General features: G+C 41.8%; 1 protein-coding gene across 1 annotated transcript in view; it reads right to left on the bottom strand.

The window, feature by feature from the left end:
* LOC110074991 (potassium voltage-gated channel subfamily KQT member 1) overlaps nucleotides 1-25,662 on the bottom strand; it is a 535,131-nt gene that overhangs the window by 427,662 nt on the left and 81,807 nt on the right. Inside the window, exons 9-13 of the mRNA XM_078394146.1 lie at nucleotides 24,283-24,378; nucleotides 20,448-20,573; nucleotides 19,650-19,812; nucleotides 12,563-12,589; nucleotides 9,627-9,686 (exon numbers count right to left, since the gene is read on the bottom strand). Coding sequence (XP_078250272.1) covers nucleotides 9,627-9,686; nucleotides 12,563-12,589; nucleotides 19,650-19,812; nucleotides 20,448-20,573; nucleotides 24,283-24,378 — 472 coding nt within the window. The remainder of the gene's footprint in view (nucleotides 1-9,626; nucleotides 9,687-12,562; nucleotides 12,590-19,649; nucleotides 19,813-20,447; nucleotides 20,574-24,282; nucleotides 24,379-25,662) is intronic.

Here is a 25,662-nt window from a genome sequence, read left to right as displayed (position 1 = left end):
ATGTAAGTATGAGTAAGTATGGTATGTATAACTGTTGTTGTGTATTTTATTCAGGTTGTTTTTTTGGTGAAAAGCACCTTAGCTTTCCCCCTACAAAACAACTTATAAAGAGGGGAGGTGTTACATACAGCACTGATGTTACCTGTCTGTCATGGGTTTGGAGGGAAAGTTCCATCCTATGGGGAGTGGAAGGCGGGACATCAGGAGGAGGGGCTGTACTGTATAAATATGTGATGCCTGTGTGGTGAAGTGAAGATGCTAAGACACTGTGAGACACTGGGTTGTGACGAAGCAGCAGCTGGGAAGAAGAAGCTGTTGTGGGAGTCTGTGTGTCAGACAGGGTACTTCTGTGTGTCAGAGTACCAACCTGATAGGTTCAGGTGTCTGTTGGTTAGCCAGAACTGATAGGTTCAGGGTCTGTGCTTCAAGTTAAGGGTTCTGGGTGAACCAAACTGTATGCATGTATGAGTGAGAGTAAGCCACGTTACTATATTTTATTCACCTGATTGTTTATTTTGCCTGTGTGTGTATTTAAAATAAACCTTATTCTTTTATTGTTTAAAAATCCATCCCTGGTCTGTGTGACTTCTTAAAGGGAATGGTTGGTGGCAGCTTAGTGTAACTGTGTGACAGATCCCAGTAGGTCTGGGTTTGTCACAACAACAACGCCGCCGCGGCTGCAGCCGTTATGGAAACAGGCAGGCAGTCTGGAGTGCAGTGAGTTGCCTGGAAAGAGAAGGATTGTTTTCCAGCACAATAATTGAAGGGATTCATTTTCTTTAATTACATACATTGCAGTGGGAGGCTGCTGGTGCGAGTCAGAAGATCAGGGCCGAGGCAGCCAACCTGTTTGTAGTGAGGTGGAGCTCGGCGTTGTGGGAGCTTCCTTTTGGTGCTGCAGGGTTGGAAGAGCTGAAGGGTCCTCTTTGTCTTGGTGGCCTGGCGCTGGGGTCTCGGAGACGAGCCCAGTGTGGAGAGGTGTAGAGGACCCCACCTGCCTGGATGATGAAGCCCTGGAGAGACTGTGGACGCCAGCTGGAGGAGGTGTGGTGAGCCTGGAGTCGGGGACCAAGAGGCTGGCTGAGGACAAGTGAAGCTGGTGCCAGCTTGTGGTGGTGACTCTTTTGCGAACTTTTCTGGGGGGCTGTCTGGAACTGGGAGTCATCAATACCTATGGCCAAGGGAGGTGCCTTTCCAACAGAGGACCCTGGAATGCTTAAGGGGGAATTCTCTGACTGTACCCCCATTGCCATGTTTCCAGCAGCTCTCCATCAGCTCCCCCTCCTTCAGATTTTATTGCTTGCTTTGCCTCTGCTTTTGACTGCTCGGCTTGGGGCCTTCGCCCCCATAAACTCAAAACCATCTCCAACAGCCTCCCTGAGGGAAGGAAGATCTGCGGCCAGTGTGTGGTGGGACAGGTTCAATTGTGTGTGGGAGAAACTTGGGCTTATTTTGTTTATAGCATGTATATATGTATGTATATGTGTATGTATGCGTATATATATGTGTGTGTGTGTGTATATATGTGTATATATATGTATATGTGTGTGTGTATATATGTATATATATGTATATTCTTTTTTTTCCTTTTTATTATCTCACTGATTATTTAGTTGTATAGTTGATTAATTTTAAATATTGTTAATTATTTGATTTTATGTTAATGTTCACTTAACTATTACTTGTTTATTTTTCTTACTGTATTTAGTTTATTTCTATCTGACATGGAGAGGAGGGCCTGCCCCCCCAGCGAGGGCTCCAACATCAGTGTGATTACGGGGAGAGGGAGATATGGCGCTGGCACAGTGTCTACTTGTGTTAGAAGAACAGTGAACAGATGTTTGAAGGCTGTTCACTGTTCTGACACTGTGACCAACTGCCAGTATCGAGGTAGGCAGTCTAGCTGGCCCTCTACTCTGAGCCTGGTCCTGTTGAATGCCAGGTCTGTATCCAATAAATCCCAGCTTATTCAAGACCTTATTCTGGAGGAGGATGCAGACCTGGCGTGCATAACTGAGACCTGGATGGGTGGGGAAGGAGGGGTTCCTCTGACCCTTTCCTGCCCTCCAGGTTATGCAGTCCAGCACCAGGGCAGACTGGAGGGGCGGGGGGGAGGAGTTGCCATTGTTTATAGAAAATCATTAGAGGTTACTAGGCGCTCCTCGGTCGTGAAGCCAGGTCTGGAGGCCCTTCATGTGCGGATTGGGGCTAGGGATGGTATTGGGATCTTGCTGGGTTACCGCGCTCCCCGTGACCCAGCCACCTCCCTACCGGAGCTGGCGGACTTCGTCTCCGCGGCACTGTTGGAGTCCCCGAGACTTCTGGTCCTGGGTGACTTCAACATCCATGCGGAGGTGGAGGTATCCGGTCCAGCTCTTGAGTTCTTGGAAACCATGGCTTCCTTGAACTTATCCCAACATGTCAACGGCCCCACGCACATGGGTGGCCATATGCTCGACTTGGTTTTTTCCACCGAGTGTAATGAGCGTGGTCTGATGGTGACTGACCTTGCGTCAGTCCCCTTGTCATGGTCAGATCATTACCTAATAAAATGTAACCTCACAATGGCGCTCTCCCCTCGGAGGGAGCATGGATCTATTTTGATGGTCCGCCCTCGAAGGTTACTGGATCCAATTGGTTTTCAGGATACCATGAGAGGGATTCCAGCAGAACTGTCTGGCGCTCCTGTCGAAGCTCTGGTCGATGGTTGGTTCTCCGCCGCTACTAGGGCTGTTGACACGATCGCACCCAAACGCCCTCTCAGGAGCAGAGCTCGGCCAGGATCCTGGTATAGTCAGGATCTACGAGCGATGAAGCGAATAAGGAGACGGCTAGAGTGCGCTTGGAGAAAGAAACCGATGGATTATAGTAAAATAGCTGTCAGGATCGCAACTAACCGTTACCTGGCCAAGGTAAAGGCTGCTAGAAGATCTTACCTCGCTGACCGGATAAGCGAAGCTTCCAACCAGCAGGCGGAACTTTTCCGTATAGTTCGCGATCTATCCGGAATTGGTCAGGGTGAAGGGCCTCCCACTAGCATCTCACCTGACCAATTTGCAGCGTTTTTTAAATCCAAAGTGGAGGCCATCCGCCGTGACCTTTCTCCTTTTTTAAATACAATGGATCGAGCAGAGATGTCCAGCGCTCCGTCCTGCCCGGTTATTCTCGACTCCTTTCAGCCTGTAACACCAGATTTGGTAGGCAAGGCGCTTGATCGCTGTCGGGCCACCACCTCTTCTCTCGACCCTTGCCCGGCCTGGCTAATCAAAGCAGCCAGGCCGGTAACAACTGAATGGGCCACTGCAATAATTAATGGGTCTCTCCAGGAGGGCAAGGTCCCCCTCGCCCTCAAGGAGACACTCATTAGGCCCATTAGGAAGAAACCAAATTTGGCGGCGGATGAAATTGGCAATTATAGGCCCGTCGCCAATGTTTCCTTCCTCAGCAAAGTGGTTGAGAGGGTGGTGGCAGATCAGCTTCAGGCGCTCTTGGACGAAACCAATGCTCTGGACCCATTTCAGTCGGGCTTCAGGCCGCGCTATGGTACAGAGACGGCACTGGTCGCACTGTTGGATGACCTGTTGAGGGAGGCCGATGGGGGCAACATGTCCTTGTTGGTCCTCCTCGACATCTCAGCTGCCTTTGATACCGTCGACCACGGTATCCTCCTGGGGAGGCTCTCCGAGTTGGGAGTCGGTGGCCTGGCACTTGCCTGGCTCCGCTCCTTCCTGGAGGACCGCCCCCAGAGAGTACAGCTTGGGGAGAGGCTCTCGGCCCCGTGGAATCTCAATTGTGGGGTTCCACAAGGGTCGATCATCTCCCCAATGCTGTTTAATATCTATATGAGGCCGCTAGGCGGGGTCATCAGGGGGTGTGGGGCATCGTGTCATCAGTATGCTGATGACACACAGCTCTACATCTCCTTTACACCAACTTCAGTGGATGCCGTCCGGTCCCTCCAGCGCTGCCTGGACACTGTACTGGAATGGATGCAGTCAAATGGATTGAGGCTGAACCCGGACAAGACGGAGGTCTTGAGGGTGGGCGGCCCTTCCGTCAGCGGCATAGGTGACTCCCTCTCCTTTGGGGGGACGACCCTTGCCGCAAAGAGTGAGGTCCGCAGCTTGGGAATACATCTGGACCCGGCGCTTACCATGGAAACCCAGGTGGCGTCCGTGGTCCACTCTGCCTATTTTCATCTATGGCGGATTGCCCAGCTGCGACCATATCTTGATGGGGGGGCCCTCACTACTCTAGTCCATGTGCTCGTAATCTCGGGATTAGACCATTGTAATGCACTCTACGTGGGGCTGCCTTTGAGGCTGACGCGGAAACTTCAGATGGTCCAGAATGCAGCAGCCAGGCTCCTTAGTGGGGTGAGAAAACACCAGCATATCTCCCCCACTCTGGCTGCTTTGCACTGGTTGCCCATCCGTTTCCGCGTTGACTTCAAAGTGCTAATGATCACTTATAAAGCCCTAAACGGTTTGGGACCTCAATATTTGGCAGATCGTCTTCTCCCACCCAGATCTACCCGGATCACCCGATATAGCCAGCAGGGGCGGCTGAGGGGTCTGACGCCGAGAGAGGCCCGGAAGGAAAAAACAAGAAACCGGGCCTTCTCGGCGGTGGCCCCTCGGCTGTGGAATGCCCTCCCAACAGAAATTCGGCTGGCACCCTCGCTGGGTGTTTTTAAAAGCCAGTTAAAAACTTGGTTATTCAAGAAGGCCTTCCCTCCAGTCAATTAAGTCTTTTTCTCTGTTTCTCTCTCTCTTTTTTTGGCTATTCCATCTTGGTAATTCTCTCTTTAAATTAATTGTTTTAAATTGAAATATGTAATTTTATGATTTTATATATTTTTATACTGTTTTGTTTTATTTTGTAAGCCGCCCCGAGTAGACATGGTCTAGAGGGGCGGGGTAAAAATCAAATAAATAAATAAAATAAATAAATAAATTAAGCCTCCAAGATGCCCACAGTGTAACAATATAAATGCAAACAGCTTTTCTGAAAACGAAAAGTAAAGTGAACTGTTTCCAAGTAATAATAAACACAGAACAGCTTTAGGCAAGCTTTTGTACCTCACAACCACTACTATTTATTTATTTATTTATTTATTTATTGGACTTATATACCGCCCCATAGCGCTACAAGCACTCTCCGGGCGGTTTACAATTTTAATTATAAAGGCTACACATTGCCCCCCCAGCAAGCTGGGTACTCATTTTACCGACCTCGGAAGGATGGAAGGCTGAGTCAACCTTGAGCCGGCTACCTGGGATTTGAACCCCAGGTCGTGAGCACAGTTTTAGCTGCAGTACAGCGTTTTAACCACTGCGCCACGAGGCTCAGTGGATATAGTGGATATAGATTAGATATAGCTACTTCTGTAAGAATACTAAGCAGAAATGTTAGTTTGCCAACACAGGATGATTGGACATCTGTTAAAAAAAGTAGCTAGATATTTGAAAGGGACCATGGATTGTAAGTTAAGACCCGATTTTAAAAACCCAAAGCATGTAGGGTACACTAACGCAAGCTGGGCAGAGGATAGTACAGATCATGCCTGTACTATCTGTTCATGAATGGTGATGTTGCTATGTCATGGGCTTGTTACAGAAAAGATGTTCTAGCTTTGTATTTCACAGAGCCTGAATTCAATGATGCAGCTGAAATATCCAACTGCTTTGGCTGGAGAGCTGCTGAATGGCTGAGATAAATGAAGAAATGCCAATCCAGGTGATGGAAGACAACAAGAAGCTGCATCAACCTATCACAAAGTGACAAAAATAATGCATATACCAAGCACATTGGCGTGAGATCCCACTTGGTGCATGGCCTGCCAGAGAAAGGTGTCATTCAGATAATCTGGTGTCATACCACATAGATGAGAGCAAACATTCTGACCAAGCACCTTCTGAGAGACCACTTCCAGAGTTTGTGTACCAAGATGGAACTCCAAAAAGTGGTTGTATGCAAATTTGAGAAGGGGTGCTGGAGTTCTGTTTGCAACCTCACATGCTATCTCTAGTTTGTGGGGGGACTTCTCTGGCCTGCGGTGACTGTTTTTCTATCCAGCACTAGTCAATAATTCTTTCTAGTCTTTGGTTTCAAAGAGAACCCCGGAGGCACTTGTTTGTTTGCTGTTGATATGTTAATTTTGTTGCTAAGTATGTGTGCAGTAAAGAAAGCAGCATACACAAGTTTGTGATTTCAAGCAACTGTAAGTAATGTTTTTCAATATTTCTTCTACAAATGACTCAGAGTAAGTTATTGAGACTCCAAATACCAGTTAATAAGAAAGGGTGGGGAATTAGCAACTATTCTCTGCGGGTCTCTGTACTTCTGCTGTGACTATTTTCAAATATGGTTCTTTCTTTTGCTTCAAAATCTTCTCAGGAGGCCCTTCTTTCTTTTCTGCCATCCTGATAGGCATATTGGGTGACACAGGGGCCCAAGGCTGCTCTCAAACTGTGACACTCCCTTTTACAAGAGCCTTTATAAAGGCAAGAACTTTTGATTCAGGTAGACTGTCAGCAACTGATTCAGTACTGAGGAAAAAGGCTTTAATGGGTGGAGTTACTCTATCTGGTTTTACAAATGTGCTATTTTTTCAATTTCAGTTCTTGGTTTAATATGATAATCTATTTAACTATGTCCTATTAAAAGCTTGGAATATTAGATCTGAAAAACAGTATGTTAGAAAAATATCATTAATTTTATAACATTAGGACTGCTATATCTATAGGATCAATACCTGTGGTTTCACTTACCCATTGCCTGAAAATAGTAAATAGATGTAGCATTTGTTCTCCAAAATGTACCTGATTAATCACTGATGACCCTGGCCATCCATCCACATGAGATAAATCTTTTCTTGGTCCAAACTGTGACAAACACTGACATAACTTTTTTGTACCCTTCTGAAAGCATCGGTTATTTTTGTTTCAGATTGCTCCCTGGGGTGCGGTGAGCAAGGTGGGGCAGAGGAGTTTACAGCTGTTATAGACAGCTTTATTGCCAACTCTCATTGGCTCTTTACCCCAACTGACTACAGTCTGTGGAAGGTTGTATAGACAAAAGGCCCGAAGCACAAAATAGGCTTTAGTTTGTGTTCTTTTGGATATTGCCAAAAGAGAGCCTCTAAAACATTAAGTGATTTGTGTTTACAGAAAATATACCATAATTTTCCGTGTATAAGACTATACTTTTGTATAAAATCTTTAGACTAAAAATTGAGGGTCGTCTTATACATGGAAGTAAGCTGAGGAGAGAACAAAAACAAGTGGAGGGGAAAGCAGCGATTGAAGTGATCCTGCAGCGCTTTGATCCCTTTCCCTCTAGACCTGCTAAGCCCCACTTATTTTTCTTAATTTTGGATTAGAAAAGTGGGGGTGTCTTGTACAAGGGGGCATCCTATACATGGAAAAATACGATACATGTTTCTTTTATGTCACCTTTTGGCACCCTTTTGTCTGTCAAATTGCCTGAGAAATGTTCCAGTTAGTACTGTTGCAAGACAGTCAGCAGCCAATCAGAACATACAGAACAGCCTGGCACCTGGTGAGGAAAGCTCTTTTTGATCCAGTCATTGAGTGCAATTACTGTGTGCTGAAATCCTGGTGTCCTTCATCTGGAATTACTGTCTGCCTGCACCAGCAGCTTGAATTTCTGCCTCCTTTTTCAAATTTTGGGGGGATTTCTTGGAATTATGTTAGCTGTTTCCAGGCAGGCAGCCTGTGTCAGCGTGTCTCTTTAGGATTGGGGGGGGGGTGTTCTCCACAGTTTCTCTGTGGATTTTCCCTCTTCCCCATGTCTCTGCCCCTTTCCTTTCATTTTTGCTGTTGCTTGGCCTGCCTGCTAGTGCCTGCTGGACTCAAAGAAGAAAAGAAAAGGCATCATGTTGCAGCAGGAAGAGAAATCTTCCCCTTTTCTAGCAGTTTTGGTTGAGAGAGCTTTGACTGTATTTTTTGCCTTTATGTGCTCTCTTGACTTCATTGGTTCAGGGGAGAGAAACTGTATATTTTAAAAATAATTTTGCCATGTATTTGCACGCATGTGTGCTTGCACTATTTCCCTGTTGGATTCATTTTTTTAAATAAAATGGTATTTGGTTAATTTACAGTTTATTTATTATATTAAAGGATATATATTTAATGGGGATTTCTTGGGATTGTTTTGTTTGCCTCGGGGGTGGGGGTGGTTGGGCCAGGGAGTAGACTTGTTTGAATGCAATAACATAAACTAAAGCCTGCATAGGTCTAGTAATGAAACACCACCCCATGACACCCAATACTGTTGCCTGCTTTTGGAATATATAGATTCAGTCTTGCCTTGGCTCTGCTTTTTTTGACCAGTAGAAGGCTTTTGGCGTTCTGGAAAACACAAATAGGGAAACCTGAATGGGAAACCAAGAAGAGGTGTTCCCTTTTGTGCAAAACCAAAAAGACTAGTACTTCCATGCTGTCTGGGGTGAGAGAGATGTCTTTGAGTCAGTACAGAAATGGTTGACGAAAGGAAGAGAAAGATAAGCTGATATCTGGAGTGCAACGGCATGTTAACTAAAAGTATGTTGAAGTTCAGAGGGTATGCATGAACAGATATAATTTAAACAGCTATTGTAGCTTAGACAGCCACTTAAAATGTATGGTTCATGACCTTATTACAGTATTGTGAAGAAAAGTTTTATGTTCCTTTTAAAGTTTGCCTGAGTCTAACTGGATGTCCATTTGAGATATATAATCTACAACACTGGGGGAATTTCCTTAAACTAAAAACAGGGAATTTGTCTGGGAGGTAGGAGCCCAGGAAATATAAGGAGGTTGCCAGAGAGTGAGCTCAACTCAGCTGCTCGGTACAATTGCTTTAAAAAGGGATTGCTCTCTTTCTCTTTGCATCTTTTGCACATTTTAAAGACTGTCCATCATTTCTTTTCATTTGTCAACATTAATACACAATTTCAAGAAAAATGCCATCTTTTCACAAATTCTGTTATCATATACAATGCAGAAGCTAGCCATTTGACTTCAATGTGTATGCTTTCCCATGAAATACAAGTGTGGCTTAAAACATTCTTAATTTTATATGGTGCTGCAGCCTTTGATATGTTGGCTGGAAAAACTTTCCAACTGAATGCTTATTTTACTAATCATTTCTGAGTAGAACTACTGTGCCCTGAATTATAGCAAATTTGCAATTTAACAACAATAGCAAGCAATTATAGGGTTATTTTAATATATGTTCATTATCAAGAACGGATAAATCATATGGCTCCACATACCACTGATTCCAGATACCTTAGAATGTAAGGGCTTTGCAGTACTAATGGGTTATCTGTTTAAATCTCCTGTCTGCTGAGCCTGAAATAAAGATGTATAATAATTGCAGGAAACTGACAGAGCCTGTTCTAAACATATCAGCTAGATGGGTGGCAAGTCACACAGCATCAGTGTTTGCTGCATCTGAAATGCATTCTGAGAGCAATGAATGCAAGACTGAGCCAAAGCAAATTAACAAGACACAGATTTTTGAAACACTCAGTCAGTTGTTCAGATGTTATTTGTGCTGTAATCAAATAACCCTCACACGTAAAATATGTAACAACATGTAGATGACCCCTCTTGTACCTGGTGAAACAGGACAGCTTGCAGCACAGATAGATAAAGATGACCAAGAAAGCTGTCGGCCTTCATGAAAACACAAACAGCCAGAGAAGGAAAGCAGAAGGGAAGCAAAGAATAACATGCATTAGAACTTCTGACAGCATCCTGTACATCCCCACAGAAAGATTATACCCTCAGAAACTCAAATACTGATATTGAAGGATTTTTTAGACTTTCTGAAGTCTATTAATTTTTTCAATATTATATTGCTCTTGTTCCTCCCACATTTTACCTGGAAGTATTATTGCTCATAAATGTTTTTAGAGCTGAAACCAATATTTACAAATAGTTCTGATACCTCAGATTGTTCCAATCTGACAACCCAACAGGGTGGATAAAATCAGTGTTGTTGTTGTTTTAAAATCAAATTGATTTAAATCATGATTTAAATTTTTTTAAAATTATTTTTTTAATTTAAATTGTAATTGGCTGTTGTGGGTTTTTCGGGCTCTTTGGCCGTGTTTTGAAGGTTGTTCTTCCTAACATTTCGCCACTCTCTGTGGCCAGCATCTTCAGAGGACAGCACTCTGTGCTCTGGTGTAGTTGGCTTTGGGGGTGCAGTATTTATGGCTGTGGGATAGGCTTTTGTTTTTTTCTGTAGATGGGTGATTCGTGTGTATTGTTGTGGGTGTATTGTTGTGCTAACGAGAAGAGATTATCTGTTCCTGTGGTTGATGGGTGTCATTAGCTGGTCTTTTGTGTGTAATGATCCCCTGTCCTTGTGGTTGGGTAGAGTTCGTTGACCTTTTCCACGCTGTATTTTTGAGAGCTGGGAGCCAAGTTTTGATGAACTTCACACTTTCCTCTTTTTTGTTGAAGTTTTGCTGGTGCTTGTGGATTTCAATGGCTTCCCTGTGCAGTCTGACGTAATGATTGCTGGTGTTGTCCAGTATTTCAGTATTTTGGAATAGAATTTCATGTCCAGTTTGTTTCAGGGCATGTTCGGCTACTGCAGATTTTCTGGTTGTTTTAGTCTGCAATGTCTCTCATGTTCTTTGATTTTGGTGTGGATGCTTTGTTTTGTGGTTCCAATATATACCTGGACACAATTGCAAGGTATCCGGTATACTCCTGTAGTCGTAAGGGGGTCCCTTCTGTCCTTTGCTGACCGTAACATTTGTTGTATTTTTGTGGTGGGCTTGAATACTGTTTGTAGGCTGTGTTTTTTCAAAAGTTTCCCCATGCGGTCTGTGACCCATTTTTACAATTTTTAAATTGTAAAAAATCTGCTTTTTAAAAGTTTAAATTATATGAGCTAAATCCTCTTGCATTTATGTTTGCATTTAAGGAAATCAGCATGATTCTCAGTGGCAAATTGCTGAAAATTAGACAGCCAGTGCAGGCATTTATGAACTGCCTAAATTTAGGAAATCAGCATAAACATAAAATGGGCATCTTTGACTTTTTATTTTAATAAGATGATAATAATTATGCTGAACATGATTTTGCTTAAGATAAAAAGTCTAGTCAGACTCTTAGGATGTGATTATATTGCAATTTATCCAAGTGGCACAGTGAAGTTTGATGTATTTTCCAGTGAGTATACAATGTACAGCTAATCATAGACCATCCTGGCCTTTCTCCTTGGTCATTTGGAGCTTTTTGGTTCACTGGCAGGGGCTAATGTTTTTGGAGCAATTGGGATCGTATCATTTCATTTCCATTTTCAGCATGCATCTTGTTCTACACCAGCAGCGGTGGGTGTGTTCGAGAGTGATGTTGAAGCTGACATGCTCAATAGAATGTGGCATGGCTTACTCCTTCAGAAATGCTCCCAGCTTCACGTGGAGCTGGAAGCATTTCTTAAAAAGGGCTCCATTGCAAGCCCACAACAGCTCAGATTGTTTTTCCTTTCTCTTTTCCACAGTCTTGGCAGATCAACCATTGTTCCAGTGGCTTTATTTAGAAGCCAAGATTACTAGTTGTCCACCCTCCTTTGGCAGTGTAGAGTGGGAACAGCTCCTCCTCTTCTATTGTCTCTGCTCTGAACATTTTATCAGACAACAGCATTGTGTCAGAAAACTCCAGACAGCTTTCCCATCTAGTTGCAGTCTCTTGTTCAGATAAGTACTGCATGTTACAGAGAAATTAAAGGAATTCAGCACTATGTCACTTGCAATGAAACATCAAGGGGATCAAAGGAAGGGCAGTTTCATGGAAGAGGCAGGGAAAAGACTATATAAATGACAGAGGAGGATAGCAACTGCAGCTGTTTATGGTGTATGTGGTCTCTTGCCCCAAAACTGAGACAAAGAGTACATTTCCATGTGAATGGGAACACTGATCTAAATGCTATTCAAATAAGCCCCCTTGTCACTGCTGAACCCCATTCCAACCTGGAACTGTTCCCCTGTCTAGGCATAACCTTAATGGATTCCTAAAACATACGGTCATTCATACTCAAGGAAACTGTAGTACACACATGCGCACGCACACACACATGCACACATGTGTACATGCACACTCACACATTCCCCACGAAAGATACATGAACAAGTAGCCAGCTTTTCACCATGCATATAATTTAATTTGTCTGCATGAAAGTCAGCATTTTCCTTGACTGGGATTCTCTGTTTTCTCTCTAAAAGATCACAACAATTAAACTGAACACCAGTTTTTGTTAAACATTTGAATACATCAGACACAAATGGAAATAAAAATGTAAAAATATGGGAATTACTTGCTTCAGTAAAGTAATAAATCAGACATAAAGAAGCCTGAAAGATTAATGGTAAGAGGTATATATAGCCATTAGCAAGTCTACCTACCCCTGTATATATACGATGTACAAAATACAAGTACCTAGCTAACTTACCTATACTGTATAGAGCATTTACTATCAACCTGCATCTTGTTTCTACAAAATGTTTTTAACATCCCAAATGTTCTTTCCAACCTACCTGTTTGCTTGAACATCCTTGTAAGACCTAGTGGGGAAGAAGGGTGCAATGTATTCAGAGAGGTCATATTCTCAACTCAATTAAATTGGGCACAGAGTGCTGTTTCTAAACTGATATTGGAGAAAAGGCAGAGAAGTCAGCACTGGATGTTTTCTAACTGCTCTTAAATCTACACAGAGGGAAAACAGTATTTAAGCAATGGACCACATTTGTCTGCATCAGGTTGAGGCAACAGGGCAACTGGAATAGTAATCATCCCATTGCTATAAATTCAGTATGGTTTCCCTGCTTGAGAGAATTATGTCCACTCACTTATCCTGATGATGGAAAGTCCCTCCTGTGCCATAATCCCTTCTCCAGGTAGAAATCTGTGCCCTCCTTGCAGGTATTCTGCATCTCTACCTGGCAAACATCTCAGCATTTAAGCTGCTTTCCTTAATCTAAATGTATACTTGCCTTTGACTGGGACAGTATCAGACAAGAGTGAGAAAAAGATAGAAGAAGGTGGCATTCATTTTACAATCTGTTCAGAAGCTCCCAGCATATGCAGCTTGAAAAAAAAAATACCATTTCTGTTGAGTACTTGTCCTAACAGCTGAGTTATGGTCATGATCCAAGTTGGATAGCACAGTGGTTTAGGCATCTAGCTATGGAATCAGAGGTTGGGAGTTCAGTTCCCCACTGTGCCTCCCTGATAAGGGCTGGACTCGATGATCCATATGGTCCCTGCCAGCTCTGCAATTCTAAGATGATGATGATGATGATGATGATGATAAAGGGGACTGAAGAGTCTTGCAGAAAAATGTGAGATTTGCAGGTCAGAATAAGACTATTTATGTCACTGTCCTTGATTTTATGTACTTGTAAAGACAGTGAAATAATTCAACATAATACTTATGGTGCAAAACTACTAGATCAGCCAGATATATATTTGCAGAGAATGTTTTTTGTTTTGTTTTGTTTTTTGCTTCTGGACATGGAAAAATGAACTTTTGAATCATGTGGCCCACAGAAGTCCCCAGCCAAGTTCCATCCCCTGGAATAATGCTTCTTTATCCAGTGCCTCCGTCAGGATGGCTTTGCTACACATTTGATTTCCTTGGCCAGGAAATCCCCCACTCAGCAAAGCCAGCTCTGAAAACACCCTCTCGAGGCACTGCTGTCAGCACTTGGGCAGAGGACCAGATGATATCAGGGGCCACAGCCCTATGGCTTGACATTATCCATCTTGATAGCTTGCCAGAGGAACAGATGTTATCCTGATTTCTCATCTGAAATTTACCACTAAAACTGTAGATCACCAGAATGGTATTACAACCACTAGAAAAAAAAATGAGGTAGGAATGAAAGGTTTATTAATGTCAAGCAACTAAACACCACAAAGTATAGGATCAAAACTTTGAGAAATCCAGTTTTAGCCACGAGGCAAGGCTCTTGGTGTCCTTGTTTTACTTCATGCATACACATGCACACAGGCATACACACCTTCTGGACATATATTTGTAAAGTTGTTGGTTTTTTTAAGAGAATCATCCTTCATACCTTGAGTTACTATTTCTCATAAACATTTCTTACAACTGTATGTTAGGATATAGTTAAAGGAACTTCTCTAAAGTGCAGAAATAACATAGTCCTTGTTAGAATGCAATGCAGTCCATTTTTAAACCCTATTTTCCAGTTTCCCTCATTTAGAAGAACTGGCCAAACATAACAGACTTGAAAGGTCCACAATTTTAAAAATGCTGCCCATTCTATCACTAATCTAGCACAGCATACCATGGTATTACTCTGAACACAATGATCCTATCTGATTTTGGAAGCTAAGAAGTGGGGGGACTGGTTGAGTGAAAGATCACCATGGAATTCCTGCTTGAATCTGGAGAGTCACTGCTAGTCCAAACTGACATTACTGGGCTAGACAGATCACTGGCCAGAGACAATGGCCAGAATCCTCTTGCTTGGTGTAGTAAATTGCTCTAGAGAAGCCCCATTGAATCAATGAGAATTTAGTGAGTTAATTTATTTGACTGTTCCACTGATTCAAATGGGCCTTACTCTATTCTAAAGTAAGTCATGATTAGAGTGGGCATATTTGAATAAAAGGATGGGGAGAAGTTATAGAGGAGTTGACTCATCCAATCCTATGGATTCAAAGGGCCTACTCTAGTGCAATTTACTACACTAAGCAACAGGATTTCAGCAATAGAAGGCAGTTTCCTATGCTTCTAAGTCCATCAATGATTACTTCTTTCCTGGGCTGACTGCCACCCCCTTTCCTTCAAACCATTAGTGTTGATTTTATTACTATTACTAGCTTTATTAACAACCATGGATTCGGATAAGGAGGGGATTCATAATTATGAAATCCATAGGCATATTTGTTACTGAGAAATCCCCCTAGATCGTAAAAACATCATATTCAAACAGAACACTGAACAACCCAAAGACCTTAACACCAAATAGAGAACACTTGTTCTATTCCCAGCAGACATTCATCATTCTGATGTTCTTGGCAATTTTGATAAATTTAACAGTAATTGCTTGAACACAAGAGCTTTAAGAGGCAGGCAGTGATTAATACATTCCATCTGTTAGAAGAATCCCTGGGGGCATTAATCTTCTTAGTCTAAGAATACATCCATTATTTTCTAAAGAACAAATAATGATTCAACATCCACTGAGTTGTGTTTATTATACACAGCAGTGCATGAACACCTGCAAATCACATTCACAGCACAAGGGTTGCCAGCACTAAGTTCCACTAGTGTTCTTGCTCTTCCAGCATTCAGTTCTCTTAGCTCTTCCAAGCATCTTGTCCACATGGACCCTATTATTGCAGTTTGATTGAGGAAACGGCTGTAGAGAGGCTTTAGGAAATGCTCACATGACACATTCATGTCACTTCAGGCCAGCATCATGGGTCAGCTCCTCAAGCAGTTAACACAGCACCACTATCCTAGAGCAACAACTGCCACTCACTAACTTACCCTTCCATTCAGTGCCAATAGCAATGAAGAACAGGAGGTGCTGGTGTAGATTTTTCACTGCTTAATCGTACATTTTCTGGGTAAGCAAAGGAAGACCTACAGCTTTAGGCCACACCATTGAGGGGTCTTGGTCAGGACTCCCCAAAACCTAGAGTCACTCTTGACCCCATCAATTTTCTAGCTCTGCTCCAAGAAAGCTCATGTAACAATAATGCCTATGCCTTATAGGGTGATACTTGGATCGAGATGCTATCATCATGCCAATAACACCCTGCTCAACTTGATCATTGCATCTAAATTTAGTGAAGTAGTGCAAGAGCTGCATCAGGACCTGGAGGCTTTAATGAATGGAAAATGACACTAAATCCTGGCAAAGAGCCACTATTGGTATATACAGTAGTTCCCACATCTGGAAAGTGCAGATATATCCTGTTCTGTACAGACTTGATCTTCCAATTAATGAACACTGATGTAGCTTGAAAGTAACCAGATCTATCACTAGGAGGCACAAGTGGCCAAAGTGGCTAAGAGTCCCTACTTCCAGGTGTGCCTGATATGCCAGGTACAGCTCTTCCTAAACCAAGATAACCTGACACTGTGATCCAAGCCTCAGGAATTTTGCATCTGGACTACTATAATGCACTCTACATGGAATGCCTTTGCAGACAGCTTTGCAGCTGCATCTCGTACACAATGCTGAGAACCACACAACCTAGTGACATATTTGTATACTTGTTCTCCATTATCTGCACTGGCTATCCAATAATTATGTGCTGTCAGGTCAAGTCTGACCTATAGTGGCCCTTTCTAGGATTTCCTAGGTATAGTGTACTCAGAAGTGGTTTACCATTTCCTTCTTCTGGGGGCACCCTGGAACTGTGCAGTTTGCTCAAGGCTATGTAGGCTGGCTATTTTCCCAGGAGGCATAGTGGGGGATCAGAGTTAAATCCCAGGTTTCCTTCAAAAATGGCAAAAAAGGCTAATAATGAAAATCAAATAAAACAGAAATATAATTAAAACATGAAAATAAATTTAAAATAGTTTAAAAATTATGCTGCCTGACTAATTAACACCCCATACACACTATCCATTTCCAAAATCCACACTTTTTTCCTGTCCCCCCCCTTTCATTTCATCTCAGTTACGTACCATCTAGCAACATGCCCTGGCTTACCACATGCTCAACATATGTCTTTCAGATAGCTTTATGATCATCTTCAGCAGTGAATTGTGCATAAGTCCTGTATCTGTCCCTCATTAACAACCTGGACACAGACTGCAGTTGTAGACAGTGATTTTGTATTTTTATGATTGTTATTTTATTGCATTTTGTTATTTTACTGTATGACACTTTCAGGTCCTTGCTCAAAGTTGTTTACTAGTCATAAAAATTCAAAGATTTGATTGAGATACTTTGCTTTCTGACATCACCTATCAATGGATGGAGCTATGTAATTAAGGGTATGATTGTGGGTGGACAAAGGAAAAGGAAAGACTCAAGAGAGCAAGAATGGGTGTGGAAAGAAAAAATTATATTTTGATAAGTGGAGCAAGAGAATGAAGTCAACAGAAGTTTTGATAGTAAAATTCATGATTGAAAAACCCACCTAAGGAAGGCCAGGATTAAGGTTATCTCTTGTCATGATTTAAACTCCTTAGAAATGGAAACTAAGGCTTATCTTTTAACAGAAGTGGCATACTGCAATTATATGGTATATCACAGTTTGTGATTGCATATCATTAACCTTTGATGCATCTGTCAAACCAGATGAGAAGGATACAGTACATGAGTCTGGCAAAGACGTCTACTCTTATTCCATTGTCCTGTTGATACATCACTTTATGGAATACTGCAATTAAGATATCTCTAGAAGAATCCTCCACTGAGTTGGCTCATATCTCTTTGTCACTATTTACTTACTCTTTAGATAGACTGTTTTTTAAAAAAAGGAACTCTTTTTTAAAAAGAGCAATGGAAAATTTAACAAATAATGTAACAAGTTGGTTTAAAAAGAGTTTCTTTTGTTCATGATAATAAACTTTGGGGTGAGCATTCTTTGTGTAATAAGTTATAGGCATTACTTTAAAAATGTAACTCCCCATGCTCTGCTCCAGCAGCACTATCTGATACACCAAGTATTGCTTTCACTCCAAGATCATAGCTACTGTGTTACTACTATTGGCAATTTTACCAGCTAGCCTATTCTTCTCTTGCTGAGCTTGATTATCTAGCATGTTCAGTAGCTCCTTCTGAACTGGAAACCTCTGCTCCCATGCTTTACGTCTGCTTTTCATTCTCTTTGTGATGTGCCCAAATTTCTTCTCAGGAGGCCCAGGGGCCATCCAACTCCTGCATGCCATCCTTTATCTGGGTCTGTAGTTTCTGGAGCTGTTCAATGGCTTCATCATGATGCATGTTTGCCTAATTTGTGTGGGCCTTCAGATCTTTTACTTCTATTTCCAGCTTCTTTCTGGAAGCCACAGTGACGAAGCACTGCTTCCTCCCATCTTCCCATTCCATTTTCATTTCTGACATCTCACTCATTAGCTACTTTCAATTTTATCTATCTATCTATCTATCTATCTATCTATCTATCTATCTATCTATCTATCTATCTATCTATCTATCTATCTATCTATCTATCTATCTATCTATTTATTTATTTGATTTTTACCCCGCCCCTCTAGACAACATCTACTCGGGGCAGCTTCTTTATTATTACATGGCTGAAGGTTACATTCATTCTCTGCTTTTATGATTTGCTGCTTTTATGATTTGCTGGTTCTCATCTAGATGCAGTCTGGCTCCTTTTTTTTAAATGCCTCACAGCTCATTTTCTTCCTCTTCCAGCTAAGTCTTCATCTCTTCCACCCACTGTTCTATGTATGTTGTAAAATTCTCCAACTAATGAATCCTTTTGGAGGCAGCAGTATTTTCAGTTAGTTCAAAAAAAAAAGTAGCTGTATTAGTTTCAGTATGTTGACCAAATTAAAAGATGGAAAGGAGTGGAAGAGAGACAAAAGCAATGGACAAAATCCTTTGGTGCTTTAAAGACATAACTGATTTATTTTCCTGGGAGCTTTCATGGAACAAAATCCATTTCCAAAATCCACACTTTCTCCCTTTCATTTGGTCAACTTTCTCAGTTACGTACCATCTAGCAACGTGCCCTGGCTTATCACATGTTCAACATATAGATTCTCACTGTATTTGTCTTGTGACCAGAGACCCCTTCCACTCTGGCTGAAATCCTGTTGTGAAGAATCAACAACCTTAGTGAAAAGTTCAGCAAGGTGGACATGTTATTCACAAAGCACTTCTGTGTGCCTGCCACACAACAGTTGTGATGGAAGCCATGTGATTAATTGTGCAATCAAATTGCACAATGCTGGCGCAATACATAGCACACTTCTACTTTACATGACACAAACTTGAACAGAGTTTCAGCCTCTTACTCCAGTCTCCCACTGTCACAATATCTTGCTTCAGGCTGCTCTCATTTGTCCCTTGCTGTTTTTTTTCCTCATCACCTTCCTCAGAATGATATGTACAGTTATTTCTTCCTTCAAGATATTATTGCCTGTCCTTCCTTCCTATTTGTTCAGGAGTAACATTGCTAGTTCTGATGTGCAAACCTCTGATCCAGCTTTACTTCTAATGGGATTCTTTCACATTTTTAATGTTCATGATTTCCTAGAAGACTTATGGCATCTCCCTTAAAATCTAGAAATACAAACTTCTTCAACTGTCCATGTCTGTTGGCAAACTGCCAGAAGGCCTGACCCTCACAAAGATGGTAAATCTGTGATTGGGTTGTGTAGCCAGAGGGGTAACATGGTGAATTTTTCTCCATACACATTCCCTGCATATCGAAACATTAAGCGTAAGGTAGAAAGCTGAGCTAAACTCTTTCTCCTTGACATATGATTTACTATATGTAGGTTTTTTTTTTTCTTTTCAGATTGAAGAATGTTTACTTATGTAAACTGTCCTGGGCAGTCTTAAAATATAGGTCCTCACTAAGTAAGACCTATGCCACTGACTGAAAGGAGAAAATGAAACTGGCATTCTACTTCACTGCCACTGCAAAAGTTATTACCTCCTGGTTCATCAAGATAGAAGCTCAGCTCTTTCTTGTCTTCTTGATCACTAATGTGATCATATGTAATTTGTGGAATTGACAAAGCTGTCTCTCCTGGGTTTATTATAGATGTGGAACCATTGTCCCGTCCAGGTTTTCCTTTTCTCTTGTATCTTTTGCTCTGTAATGCAGAGTAGAACACCGTGTCTCATACAAAAAACAAAGTATCATCTGATGATTTCAGCTTCTAAGCAAGCAAGTGTGGACAACATAGGATTTGCAAAGAATTTATTTAAAATAGCATATTTTCCATTCAGAACTTACTAAGAAGTGGGTGCCCACAATGTTAATGTACATCTTATGGATGTTGTGTATGTCTGAACTTTCTATGCATATTGGCTGTTGCAGCACCACATTCAACTGCCACATACATTATAAAGCTCCATGTTCCTATTTAATGTTTATATGTGTGGCGCTCCAACTGAAGAAGCTGCCATAGCAATATGGCAAACTGCTGGTCATGTATTGTTGCATGCCTGATCGTGTGACCTCATCAGATCGCTATGACAACATCTATAGCAGCAGAACCACACACACAAATGTTGACCAAAGCAAGTCAGGGTCCACTTCACACCTGTCTTGAGCACCTTTGCTCTCCCCAAACACATCTGTTTACACCCTGGTGTCTTGAAAGTGCAGGGATATAAATGAGGCATACACAGTCTTGAACTCACTGGAGGTAAGGTGGAATGTCAGAGTAGCAAATAAATAAATGAAGTACAAATGTAGGTAAGAAAGAAAAGTGCTCCTCCTTACCTGTCTTCTGAGAATTGGGCTAGATGGTGCAGGGGTTTTCTTTGTGTTTTGAGCAGGTGTAATGTAGATCTTCCATGTTGCTGTGGAGCTGTATGATTTCTCTGCTGCATAGCATCTCCACAGAGTCTGCAGGACACAAAACCAATTCTTGCTAAAATCATATATAAAGTGAAAAAAATTACATACTTGTCTAGTATAAGCAAATTCTGTTATTTGACCTATAAAAGCAAGGCACAAGATTTATACCATAGATGTTGAGAAAAAATATAGATGTAATGCAGTCTTTCTTGCTTCTTTCCTACACTTATTCCCTTAGAAGAACAGGAAAATGGAAGAGCTAGTGTTCCATCAGTTTGGAAACAACAAAAGCACCTGAGCTGCCTCTGCACTCTGTCATGAGTTCATGAAATGGTAAGTTAACTCCAGTTCTGGCAGGAGTACCTCAAATCAAATTCAAAATATGGAATAATGTCACTCATGTATGCATGACAGCAGTGCTTCTCAGCCTTTTGCCTTACACATATTTCAGATACCACCTCCAGGAATCTCCAGCCAGTGTGCCCTAATGATCAGGTCTTTCGGGGGAGGGGGTCGAAGTTCAACACATCTGGAATGGCAAAGGCTGAGTGCAAACACCATACTACACTATGTAGGCAGCCTATTATACCTTGGTTTGACATGTATTTGATTCTGTTCTGCAGAATGAGGGGAATGAGGGCACAAAGCAGGCCTGATCAGGTTTATCCCAACAGGTGCTGCCCATCCTACTCACACTTCCCAGGCAGGCCGACTGAGGGTGCTAACCCTGAAGGAGGCCCAGACGGAGAGAACAAGGAGCCGGGCCTTCTTGATGATTGTACCCTGCCTGTGGAATGAGCTGCCATCTGAAATCCACCTAGCCTCCCTCTCTGTTGTCTTTTAAGAAATCTCTAAACCATTTTTATTTTGGCAGGCTTTTCAAAACTTGCCAACTGAAGAGTCACTGAGAGCACCAGCCTCGTAAAGCTAATTAATGTGTTTTTAGATGTTATGATATTTTAGTTTAATGTTATTGCACTGAATATGTTATGTTATGTTTCTTTTATACCACTGCTATTGCTGTAAACTCTCCTGAGTGATCATTGGTCGGCTGGGCCGTATAGGAATTAATTAAACAATAAATAAATATACTAGGCTCTAAAAGCCTTTCTGTTGGCCGGATAGCTCAGTGGTTTAGGTATCCAGCTTCAGAGCCAGAGGACGCAAGCTCAACTCCCCACTGTGGCTCCTGTAAGAACGGCCCACCTGGGTAGCCTTGCGTATATTGCACACACACCCAGGGCACCTCCAGATGAAGGGAAGGGTCAACCACTTCTAAGTATTCTCTACATGGAAAACCCTGAAAAGGGTCACCATGCGTCAGAATTGACTTGATGACATATGATTATTATTAAAAGACTTTCTGCTACTGGTCAGATGTTCAGAAGGCCTTTGCTGCCCATGCTGGTGGGGCCCTTATGATGCATGGCATCCACTCAGGTTGATTCAACTATTTTCACAGTATCTACTTCATTAACATATTTAGAATTTTAAAAGTTACAATGATATCTGGTAAATTCAGCAGACTCTTAAGCGGGAATGACATAGCCACTGAACTTCAGAGCAACTTCCGCTGCGCTGGGAACTTCCCACTGCTTCTACCATTCACAAGAGATGCTTTTCCTGATTTAAATGTCAGAGGGTGTCCTGAAAATGCACTTCAGATAAAAGACTACCAGATCATAACGACACCATAAAAACAGGACGGCTGAACTACAACTATGAATCTATCTTCCTCCACTGCCATCCATCAATTAAATACCTGATCCAAGTGCATTTTAAACTGCTCTTTTTTCACACATGTATGCTAGCACTTAGAAAATTCAAAAGGACTGTTCTCCACTTCCACCTGGCAGTTTTTAATCCTCTGTACTTTAGGGATGTTTATAAAATAGTGATCCAAATTTCTTCAAGGTCTTCAAGCATAGAATGATCTTACTTCCAAAGTAAAGCTTACACAGAAGGAATTTTCCATTCTTCTACTGTCAGTTTTTGAGCTTTGCACAGAACTCTTATGCATATTGCTTGCTGCAGCTGTTATTACCTTCAGATCGCTCATGCACAAGTGTGTTACTGTAGAAGTGTGTATTGCAAAAATCCACATACAATGTATGTATATATGTATGTATGTATGTATGTATGTATGTATGTATGTATGTATGTATGCATGCATGCATGCATGTATGCATGTATGTATGCATGCATGCATGCATGCATGCATGCATGCATGCATGTATGTATGTCCTTCTGCCTCCTCCCTTCAGTCTTCTTTTCTCAAGGCTAAACAGGTCCAGTTCTTTCGGCCTTTCTTCCTAGGGCTTAGTTTCAAGATCATCTTTGTTGCCGTCCTTGTATGTGGTTTTATCTGTGTTCTTCTGGTTCTTTTATTGTTACTAGTGGTTTTGCAGAGTCAGAAGTGTGTGTGTGTTTTTTTAAGGGCTTCGATCCCGGAGATATCTATTTTGGTCATAACGCCCTTAGAGTATTCCTGTTGTATCTCCCTTGCCAGATACAGCATTGTGGCTTAGTATGATTTTTCCAGAGGGGCCGCTGGGTTAGCCTGTTGCAGAGTGTGGCGACACCTGAAGGCTGAGACATTTTATTGGGCATGAACCAATTTCTTGGGGATGACACAAGAAATTTGGGTTATTCTCAGGGCAGGCCTTCCCTCCCATCAATTAGCTGATCTTCTTTCTTTGTTTTCTGAGTTATTTCATTTTGGCAGTTCTCTAAATAAGTGTTAAAGCTATGATGTTTTGGATGATTTTATGGTGTTTGTTACATTGTTATGTTTTTATGTTTTGAAGCCGCCCTGAGTAGACTTTGTCTAGGGGGGTAAAAAAGTAATAAAAGTTAAAAAAAAGTAAGTAAGTAAGTAAGTAAGTAAGTAAGTAAGTAAGTAAGTAAGTAAGTAAGTAAGTAAGTAAGTAAGTAAGTATGTATGTATTTGCATACATATACATACATATATATGTATGGCTGCAAAAAAATAATCATGAGGATGTTTTCATATATCCTAATTTGCATAAGGCTGACTATCACTTCTATTTCTCAGTCCTTTGTTGAAGGGCTATCAGAGGGCAGTCCTGTGTTTGACGGCATCCTCTCTCTGAAGGGCTGCCTACTCCAAGTCTCCCTGAAAGGTAAAAAACCTAAAGCAAAGACTATGACGTTGCCCGTCGACACTTAACTCCAGGATAGCAAAACTTAATGGGCTCACCGTCTTCTCCGCTGTGATGAGATGCAAAACATTTCTGTTCAAAGAATGGTCATGATTTTCTAAACGTGTACGTCAGTTTATGTAAATGTTACGCAAATTTTTTTAGTGATGCATTGGTCACCAATATGTCTCACAGCAACAGCTTTGTGCCTCCTTACTGCTGCTGACTTCTACTCACCCAGCCTGTTGTAACTTTATTTTAAGAAGGGCTCCACCTTGAGCACGGGTACCCAACCTTGATTCCCCAGATGTTCTGAACTACAACTCCCAGAATTCTTAGCCAGTGCAGCTAGTGGTGAAGGTTTCTGGGAATTTTAGTCCAAGAACATCTGGAGACCCGAGGTTGAGATACATGTTAATGTTAATATCCATGGTAATCTATGCTAATTTCACTTCGACAGCCTCCCACAAACCTGAAAGCATCTGAGCTACTGAATCATGAGTCAATCCCTCCCTAGTTAACGCCAGCACAATTAGAGTATTGCTCTACTAGTTTCCGTTCTTGGGATGTTAAAATATTAACAATCATGTATTTACCTGAATTAGAGATGCTGCTGCAGGTATTTGCCTGCTGAAGTGTTTTTGACGTTGTTTCTGTTGTACTTTTAGTGCAAAGCCAGAACCCAAGATGCCCTGAAAGCCAATAGATAAATAACTGTTAAAGAAAACTTCCATTAATGCTGAAGAAATAAGATGAGTTATGGAATTTCCAGTGAGCTTTCCTTCCCTGACACTCACTTATAAACTACTTATAGTTATGTTCCATCAAGTCAGAACTGACTTTTAGTGACCCTAATCAGGATTTCAAGATAAGTAAGGTATTTAAGGAGTGGTTTTACTAGTTTCATTGTGCAAGTGAGTTTCCATAACTGAGCAGGGATTCAAACCTTGGTTTCCAGAGTCCTAGTCCATCACTCTACGTATCCACTACACCAGGCTGGGTATCTCAAACTATGTGTACTGTACAGTAAATGTACAGTGTAGCTTGTTTTCAATGAGGTGCGTGAGGGCAAATAACTTGCTATGAGAAGAAGAAAATCCTTAAGGGTGGCTGATGGTATGTAAGTCTCACAGCAGGAGCTCCTGTAACCACCCAGAATTTATATATCAGACTACCTTCTTTTACTGTTGGCGTTCTAGTCTCAAACATAGGATTTCTCTGAACTCTGATTTTTCAGATGTGAAAGCCTACCTGAATCACATCTTCCCAACACTAAGGCTGCAAATACACAGTCAAATACCATGGGATTTGCTGCGGGTATAAAACAGATGAATTCTATTTTTTTTACTGGTCACATGACACAAAGAACAATTTGAATCTGTCTGACTCTTTTTGTTCCTGACATGTTTTTTTCCTCTGCTGCTGGAGGGTACTACGTTTTTCAAGTTGGAACAACTCTAAATGACTTTTCCCCATGTGAACCGTTGTTTCATTCTGTAAAATGATAGGGAGGCATGTCTGTGTGTTGTGGTGACATGGGCAGTTGTGGCATTATGTTTAGGGACTGCAGGAATACTCACTCCCATGATCTTTTATCAATTGATAAGAAATACTACTAGTTTAGTACTAGATCAGCTTGGCTGATCTATATATGTGTGTATATATATATTCTGGGACACTTGGGACAGATCATGGGAGTGAGTATTCCTGCAGTCCCTAAACATAATGCCACAACTGCCCATGTTACCACAACTGCCCATATATATTCTGAATAAACGAGTTTAGCACTGAGTCATTTCATTGATATACTAGCTTGGCACGGGGGGGGGGGGAAGAGTTGAACCCCCTCACTTTATCTAATGCAGAAAGGAAAGAAGAACCAGGGACACACACACACACACATACAAAGCAGTGCTGAAGCAAAGCACCTTTCCCCTCACCTTCTGTCTCAAAAGGGAGGACCAGGAAAGAAAGAG

Source organism: Pogona vitticeps, chromosome 5 (genome assembly GCF_051106095.1).
Source record: "Pogona vitticeps strain Pit_001003342236 chromosome 5, PviZW2.1, whole genome shotgun sequence".
NCBI lineage: Eukaryota > Metazoa > Chordata > Lepidosauria > Squamata > Agamidae > Pogona > Pogona vitticeps.
This window is presented reverse-complemented; position numbering and strand designations above follow the sequence as displayed.